Below are 18048 nucleotides of genomic sequence, written 5' to 3' on the forward strand. Positions count from 1 at the left end.
AGAGCTTCCTGGACATCACGGTGACTCCAGTGTTTTAGTGTGAAGAAACTTAACATCAGTCAACAAAAGATTTCATCCAGCAGCCGAAAGGAAAACACAACATCATCATCATCATCATCACTACACTAATATTTACTGATACGAGATTGAAACAACAAAGCTTTTCAACCGTTGGGTGTTCTTGAAATACTTTTTCATAATTTTCAAGTCGTTAGAAATACATGAATGCATCTCAAAACAGCGCCATCACATACAGTATAGGATCAGAGAACTCCCTAATTGTGGAGTAAATGTAGTTAGATGTGAGACTACCTTTTTCAAATATGTACAATCGCTGGACTCCTGAGGAGAAGAGCAGACTGACCACTGATCATAAACACCCTACAGTCCAAATACTGAACAAAGAAGAGGAAGTTCTTCTTTATTTCTGTGAAAACATTTCAAATTAAGTGTTGGTCGAGTAGAAAGATCTGCTCAGATGATAGGCTGAGGTTTAATTATGTCTGATAAAGCTAAAAAGGTAAAAAAAAAAAAAAAAATCCTCTTTGTACTTAAACAGCATTTCCAACACTTATTCCTTCATTTTCCCCAAGGGGAAAAAAAACAACCCGTATCAGCTATAATCACTCATAAAGAATTTGGCAAAACTAATCAGATACTCGAAGGTACCACTAGTTTTTCTCAAAACCACTTTCCGTCCTTAAATTCATGAAATTTCCCATTTTACACAAACATAAGCACAATTCCATTCATGTTTAATAGAAAATAAGCAATAATGAGTTATTGATCTATTTGTGTGTATTTATTTTTGAACTGGTAATATATTGGAGTGAGATCCACATAGTATAGAAAAAGACAGAGACTAAATGGAGACCTTTAAACTGAAGGGTTGAAATGATTGTATTCAGTCATACCTGTGTGTAAGGCTGGCCGGCCTCAGGCTGACCCTGCTGGACGTTGTAGGGCGGCGGGGCGGAGGACGGCCCCGCGTACGGCGGTGCCATGTGGGGTGTCTGTCCAGGAATAGTCATTGATGCCTTTTCTGGATCCATGTCTTCAGTCCTTCTCCTCTGAGGTTCTATTGTCCTGATTCCCTCTTCGATTACTGTCCTGCTGCTGGTAGCTTGACAGAGCTGGATCGTATGAGGACGACGAGAGGAGGACGGGAGGAGATAAAAGAGGATGGGAGGAATTAGAGGAGGACGGGAGGAGTTAGAGGAGGACGGGAGGAGTTAGAGGAGGACAGGAGGAGTTAGAGGAGGATGGGAGGAGATAAAAGAGGATGGGAGGAGTTAGAGGAGGACGGGAGGAGTTAGAGGAGGACAGGAGGAGTTAGAGGAGGACGGGAGGAGATAGAAGAGGACGGGAGGAGTTAGAGGAGGACAGGAGGAGTTAGAGGAGAACGGGACGAGATAGAGGAGGACGGGAGGAGTTAGAGGAGGACGGGAGGAGATAGAAGAGGATGGGAGGAGTTAGAGGAGGACAGGAGGAGTTAGAGGAGAACAGGACGAGATAGAGGAGGACGGGAGGAGTTAGAGGAGGACGGGAGGAGATAGAGGAGGACGGGAGGAGTTAGAGGAGGACGGGAGGAGTTAGAGGAGGACGGGAGGAGATAAAGGAGGACAGGAGGAGTTAGAGGAGGACAGGAGGAGTTAGAGGAGAACAGGACGAGATAGAGGAGGACGGGAGGAGTTAGAGGAGGACGGGAGGAGTTAGAGGAGAACAGGACGAGATAGAGGAGGATGGGAGGAGTTAGAGGAGGACGGGAGGAGTTAGAGGAGAACAGGACGAGATAGAGGAGGACGGGAGCAGTTAGAGGAGAACAGGACGAGATAGAGGAGGACGGGAGGAGTTAGAGGAGAACAGGACGAGATAGAGGAGGACGGGAGGAGATAGAAGAGGACAGGAGGAGTTAGAGGAGGACGGGAGGAGATAGAGGAGGACGGGAGGAGTTAGAGGAGGACGGGAGGAGATAGAGGAGGATGGGAGGAGATAGAAGAGGACAGGAGGAGTTAGAGGAGGACGGGAGGAGATAGAGGAGGACAGGAGGAGTTAGAGGAGGATGGGAGGAGATAGAAGAGGACAGGAGGAGTTAGAAGAGGACGGGATGAGATAAAGGAGGACAGGAGGAGTTAGAGGAGGACGGGATGAGATAGAGGAGGACGAGTTGTGACGCCAGCTTGCGTCAGAGTGTCGGAGAGGGTAGGAGACATTTTGGCGGAGACACAGCAGACTGATAAAGTCTTATTAAATGTACGATTTAAATATTTGAACAGGGACTGTGAAAAGGTTCAGTGGACTTTGTGTTTTATCCTCCGTCACTCGAGAGTTGGAGGCGGAGGGTGGAGGACGAAGTGGTCTGTCTCAGCAGTAATGCTCCACTAAAGAAACACCTACAGCACCGCAGTTTGGCTGTTTGTAACCTCGTGGATCAATAAGTCTGATATTTGAAGACATTAAATGTATGAGCTTCACTTCTCCACCTCACCATCGGCACCACCAGGTGAAGCTGTGGCTTCATGGTTCTTCAATCGCTGCCTCATATTGCACATGCAGGACATGCCCAATAATAATAATAATAGTTTGAATTTATATGGTGCTTTTTCATCAAGGCCACTCAAAACACATACAGAAGCCGTCCTTCATTCACACATTGTGGTTCCGTTACATTGCAGCCACAGCTGACTGAGCATGGCTGCCATATCACACCTCTGTTCATGCACCATTCATAGTCATTCCTATGAGGCAACGTAGGTAAAGTGTCTTGCCCAAAGCCACAACAAGGAAGGCTTGGATAGAGCGGGATTCGAACCGCAGACCCTTTTAGTCACTGGACGAGCCACTGGTTCACTGACTCCGGTCGCACAGTAGGTGGAGCCAGAGATTCAGAGAAACACTAACAAAGCAGCTCCTTCTAAGAAACAGGTGGGAAGATAAAGACTCAGTTGAAGTTTTTAGTGGATTCATCAGTTTATGTTGGTAGTTCTGTACAAATACAACACATATTTTGACATGTCATGACAGTAAATGTTGTCAACAACCTTTAATTGAACACAGGCCTTCGTGTAAAAAGAGTTGATCATCTCAAATAGGGAAGATTATTTCACTTGAATGTTTTAATTCGACTCATCTTAAATGTATGTTGCAAACATTATTAAGACTTTGTCACTGTGAGGCCACGGTGCTGTACCACTGCCCAACTCTGTCTTTTAGCCTACTTTTGATGACAAATAACTCAAAATATTATCCCGGATTGACTCACAGTAGTTATGTTGAGCTAACTTATTCATTCAATGCGAGTTTCTGTCATCAGTACATACTGTACAAATAAAGAGTACTTTGGCGATGTTACATTTAATTAATTGTACTTTCTTTATGTATCATTTCACACAACACTGCACATACATTAGGCTTTTATTTAATATTTACTGTATTATGTCACAAGTATATATTATTCTACACATATTGTGACTGTCTGATCTGATTATGTGTCACATTGGGTATAAATACTATACATTTACATTGTGCATACAATATTCTATAATTACCTCTGTACTGTTTCGTGTGCTGCTACAAAATTTGAATTTCCCCACTGTGGGAATTAAGGAATATCTAATGTGGCATCGAATCTATAATTATTGGTTTCTCTTCTTCCGAGTCTGGGACCCTCCTGGCAGATCTTGGAGGCGTTTTGTCACTTAGGGTCGACGTGTGTATAAGATTTATAGTCAGACCACCACTCTCGTCCAGTGCCCACGTGATGTAAAAGCAGCTCCACCAGGGGGCGCACCAGCCACCTCCCAGCCCCACGCGAGCTTTGTATTCTGGCTGGTTCCATGGTCACACGTGATTAAACATGCAGAAGTTCAGTGTCCCGTTGAAATTTATCCTGCATTTATTTATTAATTACTCTGTGAAACTGCTGAAACAGCTACTAAAGCTATAGGTGGACTATGTTAAAGCGCATCAAAAGCAAAGTGGTGGATTGAATGTACAATGTGGTTTGTGAGAAATTATTTTAAAAAAACAACAAAAAAACAAAAGGGCTGCACGTGAATGTCACGGACAACAATGTCTTGAAGTGAAATGCAGTGGAAACATCTGGAGAGGCTTTGTGGCGACTGTCAAGTTCTGTAAATGATTAAAAAAAAAACTCAGTTGCCCCCGTTTGAAATGACGTCCGCAGCCCATGATTGTTTCAACAGTTATTTTATAGAAACATGACTTCTGAACAGTGCAATTCACTACGTTCCTCCGTAAAGCTAAGACACAGAAAAATGACACAGACTCATAAGAATTAACCAGCTCCACTCCTCCTCACTGTGCGCATCATCACAAGTTTGACACAAAAGCAAATCTGGTGGGTTAAATGGGTCACAGTTGGAGACTAAAATCTACATGTTTACTTATGCATACAGTACAGATAACAGAAGTAGAGTGAGACATGGCCGACAGTATGGAGCTTTCTTTTTTTGTTGTTGTTGTTGTTTTTGGTAACAGTGAGCGAGCAGAGGTTAGAATTCAAGCGCGGTTTTTTGCCAAAACGCTGAGCCTCAATATTAATCTAGACTTTCCAAGTTCCACCCTAATCCGATTGTGAGCAGGTAGAACATGTGGAGGTGCAGCCTTGCAGGTCAGTAGCTCAAGAGATTATGGGACAGAAAGCTTCTCCGCACCTCGCCTCAGGTGCATGCCCACTACTTCCTGTTGATCTCGCGAAATAAAAACAACAAAAGCATCTTTGTTTTTTGTTTTCCTTTTGGCGGGGGGGTGGGGGTGTTGTGGGGGGGTGGAGGGGGTGTCACAAATCCTGCTGCTGCTCCTCCGTGTTATCTGCTGGCTGCAGGCGGTCGTCTAACAGTCGCAGGCACGAGCTGGAAAAACAAACAGGAGAGTAGAATTTATGTATTCAGATGAGATTTTGTAACAGGTTATTCCACTTTAGATCTTAGTGTTGCTGCAAAATCTACTAAGTTTACAATAAAAAAACGTTACCGGTGCTTTTACTAATTACTCAAAAAGCAAGTTCTCATTTGTACGACAATGTTTTCTATAGAAAACTCCAGAAGTTTCTTAGTGTTTTTGGTGTTGGTTTTCTATGACCATGGTGACTGAAGTCACTGCGAAGGAGACTTTTTGAAAACGCTCTGAATCTAAGTCTCCGTGGCAACAGGAGAAAACGCAACGTTCTGAAACGCTGCTCGTGCACGTGCACGTGCACACCGCGGCCGTAGCAAAATAGTTCTTCTGCACATGTGCAGTGGATGGACAATAAAAACAAGGTTTCCTCCAGAGTATCATGACTCCCAGTCTATCTCCTCCTGGGACTTTTATTGTTGACGGTCGCCTTAATAAAAATCCAACTTCGTCATCTGTCCATACGAAAGTCCCTCTACTTGCCATTTTTAGTGATTCCAATATTGTTCTCTGCTCACCCGTGTTGTTTCATTGCACAAAAAAACGATTAACAGCACCCTCTAGTGGCCCTACAACCCAACTAATTTGCTGTCAATATTTCTACCGTTTCTGTGTGAACAGTCGTTGCTTTCAAAGCATTGCCATGAGACAAAAATGCAAAAAATGATGCATTTTCACTTGAAACATTGTCGTGTCACCGGAGCCTGGGATTGACTGTTGTTCCACGACAGGAGCGACGTGGATCTGGAGATGTGATGTGGTCAGACTACTTTGAGAAGTGGCCCCTGAAGTATGTGAACCCTCACATATATTGAGAACCAGGACCTCAGGAAGGAGGGAGTGGAACAATTCATCAATTCACAAGATTAATTTTTTTTCCTTTTCCAGAAGGACGAGGAAACAGAATCAACAAGCTGCTGCTCATTATGTCATAGAATCATGTCTGAGAGTCAGAGGCGTGTGTGTGTGTGTGTGTGTGTGTGTGTGTGTGTGTGTGTGTGTGTGTGTGTGTGTGTGTGTGTGTGTGTGTGTGTGTGTGTGTTCCACTATACCAGTGGGGACCTGAAACCTGATAACGGACCTTTGGGACCAAAATGTGAAGGAAATAAACAAATATTTAGAATTATTCCGTCACCAGATTGAGGTCGTATTACAGCTGAGTTTAGAGGACATAAATAAATGTGTGTAAATGGATTGTGGCCATAAAGCATACAAACATGACGTGTGTGTGTGTGTGTGTGTGTACAAATGGAAAGTGCCACGGTGAGAGCAGCGGGTCCCTGTGGGCGCCTGCTGAGTTGCTACGCTCTCACACAAACACATGCTGGGCGTTTCCATATGGCCACCTGTGTATTATCTGGTTTCCTCGGAGCTGCTAATACTGACGTTGCTTGGTCTGCCGCCAGCGGACGACACCACGAGCCCCAATAAACACCTACAAAACTGCTTCAGCGTGCTGAAAGCCTGACTTTCCCTTGGATTTCTGCAACACAACCTTTAAGGCTCTATGAGAGGCAGCGTCATGTTCATTGTATTCACTTCTTTTTGAGCCTGCTGGGCACCCGTAGTGACCCCACACCTGTTGAACAGTGAGATTCATGGGATATCAGCTGAGAGCTCAGACTGCTTTCCAATCTGTGTGTGTGTGTGTGTGTGTGTGTGTGTGTGTGTGTGTGTGTGTGTGTGTGTGTGTGTGTGTGTGTGTGTGTGTGTGAGACACATGATGTTTTCAGAGTGAAGCAGATGGACAGAGTAAATATAACTTATGACCTTAGCGGGTTGCCAAGTGAGTGGTGAATTCTTGAGCATTTCAAAGGGAAGACGGCCACACATGCCAACGAGGCCTCACACAACTTCGTCCGTGTGTGAACGTGACCAGGTAAAGAGTTCAGAATACAACTGCGGAGGGGACACGAGCGGGTCCATCCTTCCCTTCCACTGCAGCTTATCTGCAGCCGATCCCAGCAAACAAGAGGCAAAAAAAGCAAGCTACACTTTGGACAGTTAAACACCGATATGCAAACAACGGAGAGGCCAAATTACCAACATGACGTCTAACCCAGGGGTGTGAAACTCATTTCGGAGCCACATTCAGACCAGTTTCATCACTGGCCTGGTAGAAATGTGCCATAATAACCTCTTACTTCAGTATCCATGATGAAAATGTCGGTACTTTCGCAAAAAAAACCAAACAATTTACTAATAAAAATGACGAAAATCTCAACAAAAAGTGCAATTCTTATGAAATTTGGTGCAAAATACGGTGAAATGTCCAAAATTCCTTTCCTACAGCCGTTGCATTATGGGTATTTTTACAAACCCAGTTTCGTGTTGTGTCCACTTCAAAGCTTTGTTAAAAGAATCAATGTTTTCTTTCATTTTTTTTTACATTTATCTTGGTGGTCTGGCCGGATTGGAGCCTTTTTGCAGGTCAGTTTTGGTCCACGGGCCTCATGCTTGACACGCCGGGTCCAAACCCCAATTTGAAATAAGACTGACGGAGTCTAAAAGATGGGATTCCAGTGTCTCAGGGTGAACGATGTCACATTAACCTGAGTGTTGCTATCAGCGCTAGCAGCGGCTATTGTTCAGTTGCTAACATCCAAGGTCACATTCAGAGACCTCATTTTGCTCCACTGGAGAAAATGGCACAGAATAAGTCCAGCCTGTGGTAGTAAATGAGAGTGTATTACCTTCATTGAGCATCTGCTGAGCATTACTGCCTGTCCTCCTCCTGCAGGGGAAAAAACAAACAAAAACAAAACAAAAGAAGGGGTGAGGATTACATAAAAACAATTTAATTTAAAACCAAAAAACTGTGATAGCTATTTGGAGGTCAGCAACAGAAAACGTAATTTTTGGAAAACAGATCCCAAGGTGGAGCCTCTCCCGCTCCGTGAAACAAGGGGAAACACTACTTTTCTGAAACGCTGCGACTTTGTTCTTCTGCACGTGTGAGAATATAATGAGAACAATGTTTGCCTCCAGTTTGACTCCCAGTACTTATTCTCCTGGGACTTGGTGGTTTTATAGTCGAGTCAGCAGGAATAACAATCCAACATTGTCATGTGTCCACACAAAATGTAAGCGTAATCGAATTGTTAATTCTTTTAGCATATTGTTCTCCGCATGTACGTGTGTGGATTCATTACAAAAACAAGCGTGGCTACTAGCGGCCAAACGTGAACGTGTAGTTTTCAGCGTTTCCATCACTTCTGTGTAAATTGCTGTGTGAACATGAACCTTTTCAGAAATTAAAAACACTGATGCACTGATGTTTACACAGCGTATTTCTAATATTACCGTGTGACGGCTCACCTCTTATTCTGGTTGAACTTGCATCTGCAGTGGCCACCTGGAAGGACGAAGAGCGGATTTCATGAGATTTCTGTCATTTAAGACATTGTGTGTGTGTGTGTGTGTGTGTGTGTGTGTGTGTGTGTGTGTGTGTGTGTGTGTGTGTGTGTGTGTGTGTGTGTGTGTGTGTGTGTGTGTGTGTGTTCCATCTCACTGAGCAGGATGGTGATGCCGATAAGACAGAGAACAGCAGCGAGGATCAGGCCTCCGACACGCAGTCTGTAATAGTCTGCACAAACATCAATATGGATCAATCAAATCATGCTGTGATCAAAACAATAAAAAAATAAAATGTCTACTTCACATTCAAATACAGAGTTTCTCAAAAGAGTCACTGGTCATTGTTAAGCATGCACATGAAACCATTTCCTTTGATTGCTTATTGCTTCATGGCCATCATAGATCAGCTGATATCATCTTTCTATTAAAGTACACATGAGATTAAAAAAAATAATTAAAAAAACAGGATTACCAAAGGTGAAAGGATCATCCTCCGCTGCAGGAAGAGAAACGATTATCAGTGTAAGTCAGGAGAGGCGAAACAAAGGGAACATTCATGGCACGGACACATTTCACAACTTCACACTCTGGTCAACCTTCAACCGATGGTGCAGTAAAGATTTTAAACTAATATTACTTCATTTTCTTTTCATTTCAACTTCTGTCACTCAAACGATAAGATTCAAATAATTAAAAAAAAAAGTTCACATTTCGATCAATTTCATTGTGCATTTAATATGTATAATGATTTTTTTTTAAAGTTATTGTGTATTATACACGTTTTATTGCCACTAATTAGTGCTTCTTAATGTCACATTTATTGCTGTTGTTGTGAACTGGAAAGCTACAAAGGAAGATGTGATAAAACATCTTCTGCTGATCTCACCTCAATAGAATCTATTTTTCCTTTTTTTTTTTTTATCAGTTTTTTTTTTTATATAATTTCAATGCAGTCATTGTATCGTGGGCTCCGAGATCTTCTAAAATACCACACAGCTGTGGCAGACTTCACTATTTAATAGTCGCCTCAGGCCAACATGATATTCAGACACAATACAGACACTCAGCGTGTGACGATATTAAGTCACATTTCAGCGAATTCCAAAGTAATTCACACCGCATTGCGGTTTTGTCATTTGGTTTCTATTATTATTATGTCATTATTATATATTGGGAATGATGCCTATGTGTGGAGATCATGTAGAGATAGAGTGTTTGTACTTGTACGTACCACTCTGTTCTTCAGCAAACACCAGGGACACGACTGTGGGTGAGACAGAGACAAGTTACAAACACGATCTGAATTCAAAGGAATCCAGATTCCATCCTTGTGTCACTCAAGTTTCATCACTTTTTTTACACCCACTGATGTTTTTGCCGATAAACTTGAACGGTCACGGGCTTTTCACGTCGTCTGATTGATCGTTCCGTCTCTTCATGTCTCTCCTCTGGGTTTTTTTTGTGTTTTTTTTTTTTTACAGAGAGCATCATCACATCAGCCTAAAGCTGCCGGCTCTCAAAGTATAAATGTACAAAGTGCTGCTGGGGGAAGACAGGCGTCCTCACACAACCTCTGTTGACAGGAAGTGGACCTATCGGGTCACGAGTGGCCCGAATTTTAACATTACTGTGGCAAAATGTGTTTTTGAGCTGAAAAAAGCAGTAAGAACAAATCGCTTATACTCACGTGTCATCAACACCAAAGCACTGATCTTTGCCATCCTGAAGCTTGAGGCCGTTTTACCTGGAGGGTGAAAGAAGTTTCTCTCATTAATTGACTTGCACGATGAAAAGAACATCACAAATAAGTGCGTGAGCACAAAATCCCGCCATGCCCAGTCTTCTTTAAGCGCTACGACGACACACGATGTTCCCTCTGCAGCGCACACAAAGCAATCCCATCAAATCCAAACTCAAAGTGCTTTTCCTCTGGCGCAGAAACCTGAGCTGCGGTTGATGGGGGCCCCCAAAGTGCTCTGATGAGATCTAGATCCTTCCTTGTAACTGCATTACTCCGGGCTTCAAAGCCTCACGTGCCTTCTATTATCGTTTCAAGCGTCATCGGATGTCCGATTCCAGCGGGACCAATTTGTGGCGTTTGACAGTCTCATGCTTGCCGTTCTCAACATGTTCACATTGTTTTTATGTTTGATTTATAACCCGCAACTGTCGTATCAAAGACAAGTCACCAGTTCCTTTACACACTGCAGTGTCACGCCGTCTTGTGGGATGATTACGTTCAAATCATCCTGTTGCTTCTTGCATTCGCTGCTTTTAGCCGGTGGTAACAGAGCGAGCAGCGAGGAGACACACCTCATAGACGACGGCAGTGATTTTCCACTTTGGGTGCACCGTATGTGTGTGAACAAACACTTCTGGTCAGGAAATGCCGCCACACACACTTTACAGCTGTGTCGGTCTGTCTGTCTGCACAGTTTTCTGGAATTGGGATGCGCCGTTATCGGTCGAGTTTCCTGTTTTGAAGCGTCGCCGAAGTGAACCCAGTGATGGGAGGATCTGTTATGAAATAGGAGACTTTGTCCATTGAGTCATGACAAACAGATACTTCACAGATGCTTCAGTAAAGATTCAGCTTTCCAAATCTACATATGAAACAAACAAAAAAAACAACAACGACAGAGCCAAATTAGTGATCAACAGCAGTTAAATGACGTCTAAGGTTACGTTTGGAGAAATATATCGAAGTGTATTTAATGTGTTTGGGCATCTGTGTCCAATGACTTCAAGCTGCAATGGATCACATATATGGATTACTATTGCAAAATATCAGATACTTTTCATGATCTATTTTAACCTATAAGAGTAGATATTAAAACTGATCAGACTTATGTGAATTCATAGGGGGAAGAAAGTTTAATTTCCTCAAAAATGCTAAAAAAATTCCCTTGTAAGACGGACTGGTGACTCGAGGTCAGCTGTAGTTGTGAATGTGAATGTTGATCTCCGTGTTTTCACATTAATGCAGTTTTCATGTGTTCGTTTCAGGAAAGTTTTGCGTTTACACGGCATAGTTTGGAAAAACGATGCAGTCCGCCATTTCTAATTACGTGGAAATGGCAGCTATGCTAAAAAAAACAAACAACATAGTTCCATGCTACCAAGTCCCAGTGGCAGCATTTTCAAATTCTTGCATTTTCCAACCGTTTCCACGGCAATAAGAGTCGGAGCATTTTCAGAAAGCTCCCCCTTGAGGGCCACTTTCAGCATTTTCATTCTCACACTGTGGTGTAAATGGCGCCTAAATCCATGACACGTCGCGCCAGCGTCCTCCCGGCCTCTTTAAAAGGAATTCAGAGTGAAACGAGAAACTACGATGGAGGAAGTAAAACAATGCGCTTCCCTCTTCTCCTGCCGGTACTGCAGCTTTGGCAGTGAAGGCCGAGGCAGAAGAGCAGGACGAGCGCTCCTCTCCTGCCGCCTCCCCACAGCAACCCGAGGTGTAGCAGGGGGAATGCAGAGGACGGGAAGCAGGCCAGCGGCCGAGAGAGAGAGAGAGAAAGAGAGAGAGAGAGAGGGGTGAGGGGGGGGAAGACAAAGAGCAGAGAGAAACAGACCCAGCGGGCAAACTGAAGGTGAGACTGTGGAAAGGTCGCGCCTCAGAGTGCGATGAAAAGGCGCCTCCCTGCTCCTATCTGATGGTCGTATTCTTAAACAAATGTTAGCACAAGGCGGCGCCGGGAGACGAGCGTAGGCGGCGCAAAGAGAATTCCTCCGGTTTATTGCCGGAAGACGAGTGTTGAGAATTGGCCGAGCGCGGCCCCTGAACTGAAGTGTGTTTAGAACTCCTGCTTCGAGCCTCCCGTCTTTGAAATACCTGTGAATTTATGGAATAAATTAAAAAAAAAGCGAATGACAAATCAAATTAATCGGGTCAAGGTGGATTGAAAAGCTTTTCAACATAACATCCACCGTCACTAGTGGAAGGATGAACGGCTCATACACTGGAGGGCTGCATATGAAAGTATACAACTATTGTCAAGTCCCGAAAAGAACGAAAAGATTGAACCCAGGAGTTCACTAACGTGTTAAGTAACGCGTTACAGTAACTACAGTACTTTTGCGATAACGAGTGCTGTAACTAATTACTTTGTCAAAATCGGCAAGGCGCTTATCATCACTGCGATTTAAACCGGCTCGTTACTCGTTGCTCCACGTGGCATAACTCAGGACTACGGTTACCGTGGTGTTACGTGCAAGTTGTGACGTTTCTATGAATGTTGCAGAAACTCGGGTTCTTTTATGAACTTTTAATAAACACTCGGTCACATCCTGGCTTCCATCTAGTCTTACTCTCCTCTCGCTCCATACAATCACGTACAACTGGAAGGAAGGGAGCGCTGCCCTCTAGAGGTTGTCGTATCAGTGACTTGCACTACCAAGTGAATGAATTAAGGTTAAAAAGAACGGATGAACCTCACTGCGTTTATGTTGAAATAATCTATTGAATCAGTTTTGCACTTTTATTGATTATTATTTTATTTTTATCGGGCACTCTGCCATAACAACCCCAAAATAATGTCTGTAGAAGGTTGGAAACAATAGAAATGAATCAAAACAGTAGGATAAAAATAAATAAGAGGAAAACAGACATTATAAGTTTAAATATATTTTCCGTCATTTCATCATTCACTTGTTGCAGTCACTAGGTGGCGCATTGCACTCGTGATAGGATAGGATTTGTATTGTAAGCAAGCCAGCGTATTAATGAGAGAATTTGGAGTTTACCTACTTTCCCCAGTAACTAGTTACTTTGAAAGTAACGAGGAACTTAAAGTAACCCGAGTTACTTTTTGACAGTAGTAATTCGTAACTGTAACCGAGTTACTAATTTAAAGTAACTTGCCCAACACTGATTGCAAGCCATAGGCTCCACCCCCAAGAAGGGTGTGTTACCCTGTTCAACACTTTCTCAAATACGTACCGACCCCATTTAATGACTGTCCGAGTCTCGGCTGTGTCACTTTAAGAATTTTTTTTTTTTTTTAAACACATCTAACGGATGGAAGCGGAGGAGTCATATTGTAAGTTTATTATGTTCTCCCTGGCACTTCCTGTGGAGCTCCTCCTCCAGTCCCGCCTGGTCCAGGGATAAAGAATTGCCTGTTCTGGCTCCGTCACGCCACCCGGCCCGTCTCCCGACGATCTAACCCCCCCAGGCCTTTGTTTTCATCTCATCTCTCTCTTTCCACTCGTCTCTGGGACTGTTTATCCAGTTCGGTCTCCGTGGCCTCATACCGTTTCCTAACACCTACTTGTTTCAAAACTGCTCCTCTGCTTTTGTCCTGTGGTCCCCCCCCCCGTCCCCCCGTCCCGGACACACTTCAGCCTCTCTTCAACTGGTAAACTCTCCAGATCCTTCTCCACACATTCACGGCTCCCTTCTCCCTCTTCAATCCGCGACAGAGGTTAAATTAAATGCACTCATTTCCATTGTATCGACGGTTTCCATGGGAACGTCAAAAGCCTTAATAAGAAGAGTCTGGAAGGGAAATCATCCAAGCAGTAGAGTATGATCGTGAATTAAATGAACCGCTTCGACCAGTAGTACAACCTATCCTCGGCCATTTTCCTTAACGTGAAGCAGGAAGTCTGGACATTCGTATGGACAGACGACGAAGTTGGATTGTTATTGGAGTGACTCTCAACTATAAAACTACCAGCTCTCAGGAGAATAAGGACTGGGAGTCGTGACACTCTTGAAGGCCGCCATCGTTGTTATTGTCCATACACTCGCGCATGTACAGAAGAAGTATTTACTGCGGGGATCATGCGCCAGTAGCAGTGGTGTTTTTCCGTCACGCCAGGAAACGTCATATTCAAACCAAACAGACCAGCGGACGTCCGACTCATCAGATACATCCAGACATCAATTCAATATGCATGCAGTGTTTGAGACAGCCGATACGCGACGGCAATATTTCAATGTATTGATTCGTCTTTCTCACAGCCGGACTCGCAAACGCTGGGCTTTTTAAGTAAGTGTAACGGATAAAAGGGGCTTGGCTGTGAACCACATCGTGCAAGTTTTATGCAGATAATGAGACATCGGGGAGCTTTCCTTATCTGTTTTAGTGCGACTGTCCAGAATTAAGTTTGACTCACGCAGGTCTGAGTAAAAACGCCTCAAAAAAAAAAAAAAGTCCTTCCAGAGACGTCGGCAAAATGTGATTACAGGCCGGTAAGAACGGTCTGGCGATGCCAAAAAATCCACTAAATGGATACGTCTATATGTAAACACACGGTTAAGTTTGACTGTCTAACCCAGAGCGTTTGGACTTTATTGACTTGTAGTCGCCACAGCAACCTACCGGCGGTGTGGACCGTCGGCGCATATCTCCCTCCGAATGTTTGAACATGACAAAGCACACAAACCCCCCCCCCCCCCCCCCCACCCCCCGAGATCAGAAAGGGCAGTGGTACGACGGAGGAGGCCGCCTCCTCTGGATGTAGCCGTCATTAACATTCTCCTGCTCGGGCTTCAAACTCTGTTCAAACCGCCGTCAACCTCCACGGTCACACTGACGTTCTCCAAGCTGCTTGGTCATATAAAATCCGTACGCTATGTCTTACTTCTGTGTGTGCTTGTGTTGTACGAATCCCCCCACCCCCCACCGCCGCCCCTCCCAACCTGTTGAATGCTGTTCCTGTGCTCCACTACAAAGACAGCTGCCTATTCTCAGAGGCTTTTTTTTTTTTATTCCTAATTTAGAAGCGAAGCATTCCAGCGCGCCGCACATCCTTTACGAGAGGCAAAGCACAAGGCGGGGGGGGGGGGGGGACGACCACTCCATCGTAGACCGTAAAGCACCATACCCTGAAGTACCCACAAATGCCTGAAGTTGTGACGGACCCAAAAAAAAAAAAGCACATGACCTCCAGCTTCTTTCTGAAAACATTGAGCAACGTGCAAACACAACTTTTAACCCATTAATGTGCGGCGTGAAAACGGAATGTGCGAGGAGGAGAGGCTTTGGAAGTAAGCGCGTGGCGGTAGGGAGGTGGGGGGAGGAAGACGAGGGAGAGCGTGGTTGGGAAAGAGAGGGAAGGAGGAGGGGGAGTCGAGGGAGGGAGTGGAGCATTGTAGAGTCATGAGTCACACCTGGCAAACCGCAAGTTCAAGCGGCAGACTGCAACTGCTCTTCACTCCCCAGGATGTTTCCATCATTTCACCGCTCATTAAATATTCATCTTTCCAGTAGGAGGAGGAAGACGCTGCGAGGAACTTCGCGCCAGACGAACACAACAAATCTGAACTTGGAAGCGATCGGGTCTCGGAGGGGAGGAAACCTCACGGTGACACAAGGTCACACTGTGTCGCGACCGAGATAGCGATCGATGTCCCTCTTGTTGAGGTTTCTAAATTTGTGTTTGTAAGGAGACAGTCCCCCTCCCCCCTCCCTACCCTCCCTACCCCCTTCCCCGCCATTGTTGTGTGATTTTAGGACCTGGGGTCATGCGAAAGCAACGTCTGCCTCACCTGGGGGAGGACAGACGCCACTTCCCAGCTCCAACTTTGAAACACCACGTTTTATACATAGTGGTGAAAGGAAACCTTAGTAAGGCAGCGACAAGCCTTTCTTTTGATGTCCGAATTTGAATTTATGCCACATTTCTGAAAGAAATTGTGCTTTTTTTTGTTGCTATTGTGCTTCATCCGTTTGATGGCCACAGATTATTTAATAAGAAAATGATTAAACTAATGGATTACAATATTTGTGGCCTATAATGTCAAGCAGAACACAGTCATGGTGGGTTGGATCAATACAAATTGTCAACTGTTGCACACAATAGTGATATTCTCTTTTGAAACCCTCACACTTTGGGGGAAAAAGTGAATAAAAACCCAACTATTCTTCCTGTTTTCTACCATCAACAGCGTCACATTGTCTCAATCCAAACCACAGTATTTAATCTCTCACTTAAATTTAGCTGCCATTAAGATACTTGACTCCAGTGCAATTGTTGCGGACTATTTTAACAGGCCCATCTGTATTTTCCATCGACTCTAAAAGCTTTCATCAATCGCGCGCATGACATTTCAGAAGCGATCGATTGCCTCGAATTGATAAGTAAAACAGCAGAGGATCATGGATCGATGCAGCCCGACTGCAGAGAAGTGATCGATGCACATTCATGTGTTTGATCCACCTCAAACAAGCCTGTGTGTGAAATAAACTGAAGCAGCTGGATTACGGTGAAGCATGCAGACCCTACAGTGACACACACACACACACACACACACACACACTCACACACACACACACCAGCCAGCAGGGTGTGTGTTGAAGCTGGGTTCAGAGTTGGACTACACCTTAGTACCGCCTCACGTTTCAGTGGAGACCACATGCAACAGGAACAGCTGGCAAACATGTGTCTGCTGGAAACCTCATAAGAACCAGGTAATAAGACACATAGATATTGTGTCGATGTTTTAGGGCATCTGGGGGCAGATGTAGGAGCAGGATGGCATCTAATCTGCCCACAAAAATGCAAATGTGCTGCTTTTTCTGGGAAAATAGAATAAGTTAAAAAAAACAACCTATAAAGCAGCTAAACTACCATAAACGGCGTTAAAGCAGCTTTTTTTTAATGAAAAGATTAGTCATTCATAACATCATATATGAATCATCAGTCCAGTAAGGCGTGAAAGGACAACTAGTCTTATTTAGATGTTTTATACAGATTATTTAGGATTTTAATTACCACAGAAAAGATGATTACAGGCACTAGTGAAGCTAATCTGATGCGTGAATCATTGTTTCTGTTTATAAATATTGTTTATAAATACGATTCACAATGTGTTGCATTAATGCTATAAAGCATCACGGAGTTAACTTTGAATGCCTTTTTTTTTATATAATAAACCCCGATAGCACGTTGTCTTATGACGCATTTAAGTTGTTTAACGATGAAATATGTCACTTGTATAAGGAAAACTTAACTTTTACTTTACCCTTTATCTTGTCCTACTTTCAAAAAATGTAAAAAAAAAAAAAAAAAAGTCACTAAAAGTGTGTTTTCCACAGAAAACGGTTTTTGTCTGTCATTTCCCGTCAGTTTGAAGAAGAAGTCATTTCCTTGTTCGACACTCACCTCGACGCTGTGAAACCGAGCAAAGCCGAAGAAAAGCTCTCAGAAGCGGGCGGTTAAAGTCAGAACGCCGCAGTGAACAACACCCAGCCCAGAATCCTCTCCTCCTCCCCGGGAGACTCAACAGGTTGGCCGGCTTTTAGGGAAATAATGAAGGAGGGCTGAGCTTGTGGAAGGAGAAAAAAAAACGCCCAGGCTTTTGTGCGCAAGAACCGATCCCGAGTCAGTTTTGTGTGCGCGTGAGAGCCGCGGGAAGAAGGAGGCGGGCCGGGGCGGAAACTGATCCAGAGTCAGCGAGGGAGGAGGAAAACTGACCCAGCCGTCAAAGCGAGGGGAGGAGGAGGAGATTGACTTGAACCAGACACGATGTTTGTTTTTCAGACGCTGCTTTTCGAGCTGGGACAAGTCGAGGTGTTGTAATTGGGAAAATTAACACAAAAATACATAAAGCTTAAAGCGATCTTATCTATAAACTACTTCACGGTGTGTTAAGGCGCGCAGGTCGAGGAGATGACTCAAAGCAAAATAAACGATGCTCTCACGTTGGTATCTTCAGCCTCTTGCTTAGCATATTTATTAGTCGGACAACTTGGTAGCACGGGAGAACAGCAGCCGTGACCATGAGCACATGAGGAACACCATAAAACAACTTCCTGTATGCGT

The 18048-nt window shown here is 44.1% G+C and overlaps 1 protein-coding gene across 1 annotated transcript; it reads right to left on the reverse strand.

Moving 5' to 3' along the window:
* Nucleotides 1-4193: 4193 nt before the first annotated feature.
* On the reverse strand, nt 4194-17540 carry LOC308133361 (FXYD domain-containing ion transport regulator 3-like). Its single transcript, XM_080500698.1, has 8 exons — nt 17389-17540; nt 9962-10018; nt 9506-9538; nt 8747-8770; nt 8429-8503; nt 8236-8272; nt 7611-7651; nt 4194-4874 (listed from the first exon to the last, which is right to left on the reverse strand). Exons 2-8 carry the CDS (start codon nt 9993-9995, stop codon nt 4855-4857), a joined length of 264 nt encoding a protein of 87 aa, XP_080356824.1. The 5' UTR covers nt 9996-10018; nt 17389-17540; the 3' UTR covers nt 4194-4854.
* Nucleotides 17541-18048: the final 508 nt, after the last annotated feature.

Source organism: Blennius ocellaris (assembly GCF_963422515.1).
Source record: "Blennius ocellaris genome assembly, chromosome: 8".
Taxonomy (NCBI): Eukaryota; Metazoa; Chordata; class Actinopteri; order Blenniiformes; family Blenniidae; genus Blennius; species Blennius ocellaris.